Source organism: Monodelphis domestica, chromosome 6, assembly GCF_027887165.1.
Source record: "Monodelphis domestica isolate mMonDom1 chromosome 6, mMonDom1.pri, whole genome shotgun sequence".
NCBI classification, from domain to species: Eukaryota; Metazoa; Chordata; class Mammalia; order Didelphimorphia; family Didelphidae; genus Monodelphis; species Monodelphis domestica.
In genome coordinates this window covers 249,529,469-249,541,708 of record NC_077232.1, presented here as the reverse complement: position 1 = coordinate 249,541,708, position 12,240 = coordinate 249,529,469, and the positions used below count along the sequence as shown (strand labels likewise).

At 36.9% G+C, this 12,240-nt stretch overlaps 1 protein-coding gene across 1 annotated transcript in view; it reads left to right on the top strand.

Moving 5' to 3' along the window:
• ENPEP (glutamyl aminopeptidase) overlaps positions 1 to 12,240 on the top strand; it is a 126,741-nt gene that overhangs the window by 97,127 nt on the left and 17,374 nt on the right. Inside the window, exons 12-13 of the mRNA XM_001363884.4 lie at positions 5,986 to 6,122; positions 6,247 to 6,302. Coding sequence (XP_001363921.2) covers positions 5,986 to 6,122; positions 6,247 to 6,302 — 193 coding nt within the window. The remainder of the gene's footprint in view (positions 1 to 5,985; positions 6,123 to 6,246; positions 6,303 to 12,240) is intronic.

The following is a 12,240-nucleotide window of genomic DNA, read 5'->3' as shown; positions in this document are numbered from 1 at the left end:
TGGGAGGAGAATGGACAAGAGAATTAATTCTTCCTGATGCTTTAAGCAAATATCTATAAGGATCAGACATGACTTGGGGATTGTTTTAAATATTTGCTTGATTAAAAGTGACCTTTTCATCTTTGGATACTCTACTCTGATGCAGTAACAAACCCTGTTAGCCAAATGTGTGTCCCACAAACAGTAGAACATTGAATCCAAATGTGTTTTTCTGCATAAACTTCCTTAGCTGTCATGACTGATAACAAACAACTGAGATAATTTCATGTCATTTGGCACAGAGTTGTTATTGGTGAATTTTTTTTTCATCAAAGTAGAGAGATGATAATTGCATTTTGTCAAATCATCCAGTTCAAGTTTTATAATCTCCATAGCAGGAAGAAATAAGTTCTAATGTCTTTAATTAGGATTTGAAGCTATCACCTAATCGTAACCAAGGTGCCATGTGCAATACAAGTGCTTTCTGCTGGTGATCAAAAATTTCATCTTTTGATATAGAGCATAGTTATGGAAAACTTCAGGTATCCAAAACAGATCATCCACATACTTTTCTTTCTTCTTCATAAGAATATAGAAATTTCCCTATGGGGTCAGATTCTGTCCTGGTCCATCCAATCCCTAGGTCTGTTGCCTGTGTTACACTAATACGTGTGCCATTTCGTGTGATTGTTCTCTTTGACAAGAACTTTAAAGATTTGATGTTTACCAGTTTCCCAAAGAGACCATTTAGGTCTCTATCATTCATAAGTTTTTGGAAGTGCTTTTGGAATCTCTTCATATTGTATACTTTCATCCTTTGGAGTAATGTGTTCTAGAAGTTTATGACTCAAGGTGTAAAGTAGTGTTTCTTGTAAATCCTACATTTAAAAACACAATCTTGGGGGCAGCTGGGTAGCTCAGTGGATTGAGAACCAGGCCTAGAGACGGGAGGTCCTAGGTTCAAATCCGGCCTCAGCCACTTCCTAGCTGTGTGACCCTGGGCAAGTCACTTGACCCCCATTGCCTAGCCCTTACCACTCTTCTGCCTTGGAGCCAATACACAGTATTGACTCCAAGACAGAAGGTAAGGGTTTAAAAAAAAAACCACAATCTTAGAACTACAGAAGACTTTAGAGATCACTGACCCCATCCCTTATGCAATCCCTCAATCTCTCCCACAATCCCATAAACAAGTGGTCATCTCTCTTTTTTTTATGCCTTCCAGGGATACCTTCTGTAAATAGGTATTTATCCTCTCAATTGATCTTAACTGACTGGAAGGGTGTGAGGGGTGTAAGGGGATTAAAACAAAATGAGCTATTTAAAATGAACTTTTGCCAAGGAATAAGGGTGGAATTTGAAGAATATATAAACAGACAAATTTATATATTTATTTAATTTTAAAACCCTTACCTTCTGAGGTCAAATTTGACAGACAAATTTATAGGGTACAGGTTATAGAGAACTGGTCTGGATGCTAAATGAAATCACTCAGACTTCTAGTGTACAAATAATTTGAGTTATTATTACTTCTTCCAAGAGTCATGAAATCTATAATCTCTCTAAGATTCTTCATCCTAATCCAGGGATTCTTAACCTTGGAGTTCACAGATCCACAAGGAATCCATGGATAAATTTCATATCATCAATGAATGTGGTTGGGGAAAATATTGTGTCTTTCTTCTTAATAACCTCTACCTGAAATTTAGCATTTTCTGCAATTTTAAAACTTTCTGAAGGATAGGGAAGAGATTAAGCACTGATATAGTGCTTGCTAAAGGCACTGGGCTAAGTGCTATACAAATATTAGGGTGTATGGGTTGTTCAAGGAAGGCTAGCATCTCTGGTAGGAGATCCCATGTTCTGTGCACTATGGTTCCACTTAGCTGCCCAGGGAGGACTAGCACCTTTGATGCTGAGCCCTTTTCAGGGCTGCTAATTTATCTTTGGTGTTGTAAAGGGTGAAATTATAGCTAAGACTGAATGTATAATTAATTTAGGTCACCAAGAATTTTATTTATAAAATCCTAATGAAAAACCCAAATAATAAAATACCCAAGTCAGCTGCCAAATTTTATGGTGATTTAATTGATATAGTAGAGAAAATTAAGAAGAAGGGAGAAGGAAAGAGAGAAGGATTTCTCCCTCCTTCCCTACCCCCCCCCCCACCTGGCTGGTACCAGGAGGGAAGATTAGAAGATCTAGAAAGTAAGGGTTTGGAGTGTGAAGGAGGAAGGAATCAACCTCAACTCCAAAAGGGGCTCAATTGAGATGCCTGAACCTGAATCAGGTCAAGGACAAAATTCACCACCAAAACCCAGACAATAACTGCCACCACTCCCAAGATGTCAGAAAGCCTAGCATGCTGCCAGCCAGAGTTGCCTCTCCAGGGAAAGAGAAAGAGGAAGGAAGTGACATGCCTTATATGGACATTTTTACATTACTTTTATGTGTCTTATCTGTACCAATGAAGACTTAGCTTGAATTAGGAAGCTCAGAAGTCTGTGCTTTTTTTTGCATATGTCTGTTGAAGGCCATCTCCTCAGATAATTAAATATTGAGTTTGATGCAGACCTTCAAAATCTTGTTAAACTGAGTAGGGTGGAGAATGTAGAGTTTCCAAGACCTGATTCTGCTATTCTAAGAATGTCCATTGTTATTGATCAGGAAATAACTAAATCAGATCTTCTAAAGAATGGTCTGATTAGGGTGGAATAGTTTTAAAATTTACAGTGTTTACCATTCACCCAACTGTGACCTGTGCCGCTAAGAAGCTATAGCATCTATAGTGGTCACACCTTGATAAAAATGTCTTGGAAGATGGACTAAACTAAATTGAAGGTAACCAATGGGCCATAAAACTATTGGTGAATTAGGGGAAGTGCTCACTCAAAGCATGTGAAGAGTGACCCAATGGAATGGTCAGATGAGAACAATTTGTTCTAGAGGCTATAAAGGTGGCAGAACCAGGTACTATAGAATGATTAAAGATTGGTCAGACATCAACGATGTCACATTCATCCACTGAAATTGAAGTCATTGCCAGTTGCCCTGACTTTTGTCTTGCTACTGCACTTGAATGATTCTGTCATGGCTGTGTAATTCTGCCTCATTTAAATCCAAATCACACACAAGTCAAAATACATCACTCTGTGATATCATTGATCCTTTTCTGAAACAAGGGACAAACAACAATACAATATTACCTCATTTGATCCTCACAACAACCTACTGCGAGGTATGTGCTAATATTATTATTCCCTTTTTATAGTTGAGGATACTGAGGCAAACAGAGCTTAAATGACCTACCCTCCTAATCTATTGTCTAATCTAAATGCTTAGAAATACCAAATAACTAAGATATTTACCCTTCATTTAGGGTTTTGTTTTGTTTTTTTTCCAACATGCAACTTGAAGATCAGGGACTCTGGGTGAAGGGCTGTGGGTATCTCTATGTTTCCCGTTCAGTGATTGTCTCTGGTCTTTGTGATAGCTATTTTTCTCTTTTTCCTCTTACTCCTGAGTTTGAAGCTAGGCCACAAATGGAAAGCTGACTACTAGATAAGCAGGTTTCTACACTATTGAGTATTAGAAAAATTAATTTCTTTGCTAGACTTGGGATGTCATTCATATGGTTTCCTTGGTGAAGAATTCCTGCTACCACTTCAGTACTATGATTAGTCTTGGAGGGTTACCTGAGGCACTGAGAGGTTACATCAGTCTATTACTCAGTATCTATTAAGTGTCTCCAGGATGCTAGGCAAAGTGCTAATGCTTGAGATGTAAAGAAAGGTCCTCAATGAGCTCACAATTTAATGGGAGTGATAACAAGCAAACAACTCTGTACTAACAAGTTACATACAGGATAAATCAAAAATAACCAACAAAGGAAAGGCAAGAGAATTAAGAGGGATTGCAAAAGGCTTCCTGTGAAAGGTGGGATTTTAGTTGAAAAATGAAGGAAGCCCAAAGATAGAGAATTCCAGGTATGGGATATAGCTGAAATTGCCTAGATTTGGGCAAAAGGAACAACAATCAAGTCAGTTGTAATGTATGATAGAGTATGTTAGATAGATTGGGGGGGGGGGTATAAGTTATAAAAGCCTGGAAAGGCAGGGGGAAGGTTTAGGTTTTGATTAACTTTGACAGCTAAAGAGAGAACTTTCTCTGCTTGTCCTACAAGTTCTCTTGGTGATCTCCTAAACTCCTAATTATCATGTCTATGCAGATGACTCCCACATTAACATATCCCTGAGTTCCAAATGTCTACTAGATATCTCTGCTTGGATGTACAATAGGCATCTCAATTTCAACTTCTGGAATGGAACTTCTTACCTTACCCAAAACTTCCTTCTCCTCCTCTTAGCTTCCTTATTTTTGTGGAATGGCACCACAATTCTATTGACTCTTCATGGAAAGGACAAATAGTAAAGCTGAAGCTTAAATACTTTGGCCACATAATGAGAAGATGGGACTCCTTGGAAAAGACACTGATTTTGGGAAAAATAAAAGGCAAATGAAGAAGGGGATGGGAGAGGTTTACGATGTATAAATAGGGTAATGGCAGCCACAAGTATGAGCTTAGACAGACTTTGGGAAGATAGTGGAAATGGAGCATAGAAGGTCCATGGAGTCAGGAAGAGTAGGACAGGACTTAATGACTGAATGACAGCCACCATTCTTCTACTTTTAAGTCATCTTCAATAATTGACTCTCATTTATTCATTCATATCTAATCAGTTGCCAAATCATATCCATTCCACCTCCTCAACAGAGCATGCTGGAGCCTGGAAATTATTAAAATTTCAGTGTGAGCCTCTACACCTTGAAATATGCATAAATCAGGACTTGACTTACTGTTTCATCAATTGCCTAGACTTAAAAAGCAATAGAGAAAATGTTAATAATGCAGACGCAACTTAAAAGTGTGTCAAATGAATATTTTTTCCCAGAGTTCTGGTTGTTAAACATTTACCAGCACATCCCTCACCTGGCCTAGATCTTCATCACTTCTGACTTAGACTATTGCAATAGCCCCTTACTTGGCCCTTTGCATCCAATCTATTCCACTCTCCAATCTATCTCCCCCATGACTGACAAATTGGTGTGCATAAAGTACAATTTTGACCATGTCACTCCTCTACTCAAGAAACTTCAATAACTACATACTACCTTTAGGATAAACTATAACATTCTCTGCTTGTGATCCAAAGTCCTATGTGTATGAATCCGGTCTATCTTTCCTGACTAATTACACATTATTCCCCTTACACACTCTATGATGAGTATACAAGTTATTGACCAGAAGCCAGTCTATTTTCAGGGTCATAATTTGAATCTGGCAGCAATAGGGTTGTCTGATGAAAGGTACCCAAGTTATCTTTTCTGGAAAAAGCCATATAATTATCACCACATTTGGGAGTTACTTGATAATACACTGAAATAATAGGATATTATATGTTATAATATTATAGTATTCCAGAGTGCCCTATATTTATTGAATTAAGCCCTGCCAAAGTTACTGTGATTTTTCTCACTTTATAGATGAAGTCAAGAAGTCAATAGATAAAGGCTTTACTACCTGTTCCTATTTTGTTTTCAGATTGGCTGTCCATAGTAGAATGCTAAGAGGAGCTTACAACAGTTGTGTAATGAAAGACTTACATATCTTTTTAGATGATTTAAGATAATCTCGAGTTCCTTCCTTCTCTTCCCCTACTTTCTTTCATAGCAATAGAAAAATCCAGAACAATAGGAACTCTTCAAGACTTGGGACCCTTTGAGATGTCACCTCTCATTTTTGGGTGTCATTATTTTTTTATTTTGTTTCCTACTAAGTATAGGCATATTGATGTCTTCTATTGTCAAATGGAGCTTGTTTTAGAAATTCCCACTTTTCTGGAAGATAAAAAATTTCCTTCCTTCTTTTCCTCTGCATTGGATGTAATATCTAAGTGTTTATAATATATGGAAACATTTCTCATTAGTTTTTATTTACTATTCCAGGAATCATTTTGAACTCTACTGGTTCTAGTGGAAATATTTTTCAGAAAATAAACCCAGATCATATTGGATTTTATCGTGTAAATTACCAAGAGTCAGCTTGGGAATCGATAGCTAATGATCTTCTCAACAACCACACGGTGAGATAGATGTAGAACTTGATGAATTGCTTTAGTTTTGTTTTTAGAGTATCCTAACTATGGATACATTTCCCCCACTTCCATTTACATATGTACTCCTTACTTTTTTTCTTTTCCCTTACAGATATTTTCTTCTGGTGATCGGGCAAGTTTTTTTGATGATGCCTTTGCTCTGTCAAGGTAGGACTGGCTATTAAAAAAAAAGCCAAACACTAGATGATTTAAGATATTGTATAATGGTGTCATCTATTTAAAAAATAATTTCCATGAAGGAATCTAAAATTAGACATGTAGCAGTTACTCAATAAGTTCCATTTATTTTATCTTAAATCAATCAAAGATGCTATGGTAATTTATTATTTTCCCTCAAAACTCCAAATTCCTTGCCTTCCTTAAGTTCGTCTGCTCACATACAGACAGTATTATAGATTCATTTCAATTAATTTAGAGCTGGAGGGCTCCGTTAGGATCATCTCCTTAAATCCTTTGTGGTGTGGATAAAAAAGGGCTTGTTTTCTTTTTTTTTAATCTATGGTCTATTTCAATGTCCCCACAATGTTATTGGGCAAATATGTTACAGTGGGGTCAAAAGACTAAAGTGAAGTATAAACGCCTGCATAATGCTATGTTTGGGACCTCCCACCTCTTACCTGGGTGAGTGAGAAACAGCCCACAACTCTTAGACTTTGTTCTCTACTCCATCCTATTCTCCCGTTAGCAGGGCTAAGTTTCCACCAAGGTGCCGTCACTACATGGTTACATGCAAATTCTCCCAGGGTCCTAGTGATAGACCTATTGATAGGAAACATGCTTCAGCTTCCCTATTGATAGGAAACATGCTTCAGCTTCCCACCACTTTCACTTTGGAGCCCCCATCAAATGCACAGGGAGGTCTCAAAGAATTTTTTTTTTGGTCCCAAAGATTTTAAAGAGATCTTACTCTAGTAAAGCTTAAAAATGCACTAAGGCCTTTGAGATACCTTGTATTTTCCTATGACCCAATAAGTTACCCATAATATCTTAATATATATCTTAAATATAACCATTTCTATGTTAAGGCTAAAGAAGTAATATGTAGATATTGATACATTAAAGAAAATACAAAAATAATAAAATCCATTATAATATACAGATAAAAACTTAATGACGCTCTTCCAACACTGCACTTAATAGCAATGGTGAAGAGCAAGGAACATGAGGAAGCAAACTCATGGGTTTAGGGCTACTCACAAGTTCTAGACTGCTGGCCCATTCAGGAACAAACAACTTCTCTGCTCACAATTTGACTATTGCTTCTCACCCTGATAAAATATATCCTTTTATTTATTCAAAAATGGCCCTTATGAGCTCTTTCAATGAACCATAACTATCACCTTTAAATGGATATATAGAAAGTGTTAATTCTTTTTATTTTTTAACCTTTACCTTCCATCTTGGAGTCAATACTTGATTCCAAGGCAGAAGAGTGATACAGGCTAGGCAGTGGAGGTTGAGTGATTTGCCCAGTCACCCATCTAGGAGGTATCTGAGGCTAGATTTGAACCTAGGACCTCCCATCTCCAGGTCTGGATCTCTATCCACTGAACTTCCTACCTGCCCCTGAAAGTATTAACGCTTAAGGTAAAAAATAAGTTTCTTTAAGACAATTATCAATTCACTCAACTGGATATATGACCAAGGCAGACCAAAGCTCTGAGGCTTTTCCTTCTCAATCCATAAGCTACAGCAGAAAATAATAAACCTTATGAAAAACTTTGCCTTTCTTCAGCTCTAGATGGTGTTGAAGGGCCAGAACTGTCAAGGGGGATCTTAGATAATGATGTTAATTCTTTCTGACCCATCAGAAATCACCCAGCTGAAGCCTTCTTTCATCTGACTGCTTTTAATGCCATAGTTCCAACAAGAGCGGCTTTTCAGTCCCTATTCTGTGCTTCCCCTTCTCCTTTGGTTCTTTTGGTTTTTCGTGGCTCTCCTCTCTTAACTATTCTCTTGCTATTATTCTTATTGCTGTAGTCAATGTCTTTCATGAGAGTCTCCTGACTCTCAGGAACTCACCTTTTACTTAGAAAGTCATAACTCCCCATATTTCTCCTATCAGATCAATAATCCTGTTTCAGTCACATCTCAGGTTCCAAATGTTTATATGATTTCTCATTTTCTTAGTTTTAATCTCTCTAGTCATAAAACATGTATATACAAATAAGGGGAGGTGCTATTCATTCCTCCTCTTAATCCCTCCAAGGCATCCTTCTCTTTGGAGTTCTTGAGATGGCACTTTTTTATCTTGACATTTCTCTAGTTTTTAATAAACAAAAGATTTTTGAAATCTCTTTACAATGTTAAACTATTCTCATATAAGTGAGGGTTCCTTCCAAATGCTTAATTTTTTAAAATCTGAGTTTTAAAAATATTTGCACTACAAATTTATACCACAAATAATTTCTGCTTCAAAATTGTTCAAAATCCTATCTAAAAGATGTTTCTTCATATTTAAGTATATTTTAGGAGATTATATTAAAACAAAATTCCTTTTCTACTCACATTAGTTATCAAAATATCCCTCCATAATGGTGACAATAACATCTCCTTTGACAATTAATATAAATCTCTTACTTTGCAGAAAAATGCTTTTAAGCCCTTTTCAAAATAAATTAATTAATCTATATAAAAGGGCCTTAAAGAAACAATATACCTAACACCCTCCCATAAAGTATGAGGCAACTCATACTCATACTTGGACAAAGGTCCAAGGTCATATAGTTAGCTAATGAAAGAGCCAGGACCATAACTCTGGTCTCCTGATTTCTGCCTTAATATTTATTACACTATGTAACATGCTCTTTTTATAATACTAACCTTGTAGAATATTGTGAAAATCTCCTGCCTCACTGAATGAAGCTTAAAAGAGTCAAGTCATAGACTTATATTAACAAAATAAGAGTGGCACTTATCAGATCCTAAATTTGCTGATGATTAGAGCAATCACCAGACTTGAGGGGGAAAAAAACAAAACAAAGCATTTTTTCCCCTTAGATCCAAATGCATATCCAAATGAGACAGTAAACCAGAGGCCAGATTAGGTCACAAAGAAGAGTTTCTGGGGATTCTCAAAGTTCAAGGAGTTAAGGAAAAACAGGAAGCTGGAACAGAAGCCAGGAGTTTCAAGCCAATGAGTTCTACAGGGAAATCAGAAGGCATGCTACCAAGGGCGTTGGCAAGATTATTTTCTGACATGATCAGCCTCCCTGAGGCCTCTCCTGTTTTAGGCAGTGCCATGAATTTTTTGCCCCCACCTTGCTTTGACAAGTTATGGCAGTCACGGACCAGTAGATGTCAATGTGTCCCCTCCTGACTCCCAAGCATGGGGCTGCCAGCTTTGGCCACAGTGGTACTAAGAGAGTGCCTTCCTAATTTAATAAAATGAGAATGCAATGCATTTCATTCATATGCTTTTGTGCCCACGTAGTGTATGAATCTCCCAATTTCTTTCATTCAATGGACTGGGAGAACTAGGTCCTTGATGGGGCAATCAAACCAGATTGAACTACCCTAGGGAACAACTGGGCATTTCCTTCAGCATCTATGGTGTAACCTTCATCCCTTTTCATAGTTAGAAGGGAATGTGAGTGACCTATGATCCTTGGCAATTTTGCCTAGGGACATAACATCATGATAATATAACCTACTTTGTCTGGTAGAAATCTGAACACGATCCTGGGAAAATGCTAGTCTCCAAGACATTAGGGCATTACTTAGCACCAGTTTGCTGGTTTTCTTTATGGTAACTTCCGGTCTAGTTCAAGTCTTTTCCAAAAATTTCTGGCTTATAGTCAAGCTATCAATCAATAAATGCTGGGCTTGGAGTCAGGAAGACTCATTTTCCTAAGTTCAAATCTCATACACTTATCTCTGTGACTCTGGTCAAGTCACTTAACCTTGTTTGCCTCAGTTTTCTTCATCTATCACGAGTTGTAGTAGGAAATAGCAAACCACTTTGGTATCTTTTCCGAGGAAACCTCAAATGTGGTCATGAAGAGTTTGGACACAACTTAAAAAACTTAACAATAAGAACAATCAGTTAATCCACAAGTAATTATTAAGCATATAATATATTCTTGGCATTATGCTAGGGAATGGAGCTGATGAGACAAAAATGGAGGAGTTCCTGTCCTTGCCAAACATTCTGGGGAGGCAGCATGGTCAGATATAAGTATTTAAATTTTTAAAAATATTTTATATAATATGTTATATAATAAGTATAATAAAATATATTTTATGAAATAGAAATATTGTATATAAAACATCATATGATAACTATAATAAATATTTTATAAAATACATTTTATTATAGTTATATGATGATGTAAATAAATATTTTATATAACATTAAAATTTAATTTAAAGGTTATATATAATTATAATTTCTAATATACACATGTATCATATAATACACATGTTATAATTTATTATATAGACTATAGAATAAAATATTTCTATTTTATAACATAAAAACAAGATATTTAGGGGAGGGGGCAGTAGTTTGGTGGAAGAATGGATTAGAAAGCTGGCAGGTAGAGGCAGAGCTTGAACTCTAGGAAATCAGGTACTATAAGAGGTGGAGCCGAGGAGGAAGTTCCTTCTAGACATAGCAGAGAGTCTGGGTGTAAATGAACAGAGATGGGACATGGAGGATCATGTGTGAGGAACAACTAAAAATGAGGGAAACAGACATGGAAGAGCCTGAATTATGATGATAGACTTGGGAAATAATTATCCCGTCTCAGTACTGGGATGGAGTTCTATTTAGAGACGTTCTTCTGACTCTCTTATGTAGATCCACTAGACAGATAATAGGAAAACTCTTCTGTAGTTTTCGTCCTCTGGCACATATTTTAAGCATGCAGTAAAACCCCTTCAGAACTTTCTTTGGAAAGCATCCCCTGGGTATCCATGATAACCTTTTTGAAAGTTTATTATCCTGGCTGTTTGAAATAACAGGGTACTGTAATAACCTCAGCACTTTAATTCCCATTTATAACACATTTCAGACAATGCGTTTTGCTTCAGGATGAAACAGAAGAGCTCTTGTGAATCTCAGTGAGTAACTATGTATAAAGAAGATGACTCAGGCAAATGGAAAAACTTCTCTTCCATTTACACAGTTTTTTGGCAATAGCCCCATAAATGTTGAAGGATTGAGCAGGGAAAGGAGGTAAAGGGAGTTCAGGAAAACTGATAAAACATAGAATCACTGAATTGTGGAGCTAATAGAAGTCTTAGGAGTCATGTAGTCTTAACCTTGCATTTACTGATGAGGGAACAGGTTTATAGAGGTTCAAGGTTACCCAGTAAGTAAAAATAAGAAATAGAACCATCATCCTGAATTCTCCTGATTCTAGACTTAGTCCCCTTTCTCCTCCATTATTCTAAATTCAAAGGTTAAAGAAGGGCTGGTGGTGCCAGATTAGAAATGTGTCCATAGGATACAGTGGAGGAGGCAGCTAGGTGGCTCAGTGGATTGAAAGCCAATCCTAGAGACAAGAGTCTTGGGGTCAAATGTGACCTCAGATACTTCCTAACTGTGTGACCCTGTCGAGCCATTAACCTCCCATTACCTAGTCCTTACCACTCTTCTGCCTTGGAATCAATCCATACTATTGATTCTTTGAGAGAAGATAAGTTTATCTGTTTGTTTTTTTTTTTTAAGACAGAATGGAAATCTAGTACCTATTTCATAAAGCTAATAATGGAGACAAAGTAAACTTTATAAACTTTGAAGTTCTCCATAAATGCTATCATTATTTAATTATTTTTATTTTTTAACCATTGCATTCTGTCTTAGAATCAATACTCTGGATTTTTTCCAAGGCGGTAAGGGTCAAGCAATTGGGGTTAAATGATCTGCCCATGGTTACCAAACTAGCAAGTATCTGAAGTCAAATTTGAACCCAGGATCTCTCCATCTCTAGTCTTGTTCTCTATCCGCTGAACCACCTAGCAGTTCCAGTCATTATTTACTCATTCCTCTAAACTTGTTGACCTGACATGTCTGATCTTCACTCCACCAGTCACTGTTCCCAGGTCATCAGAGCCATAAATCCTGTGAAATGATCTTTCC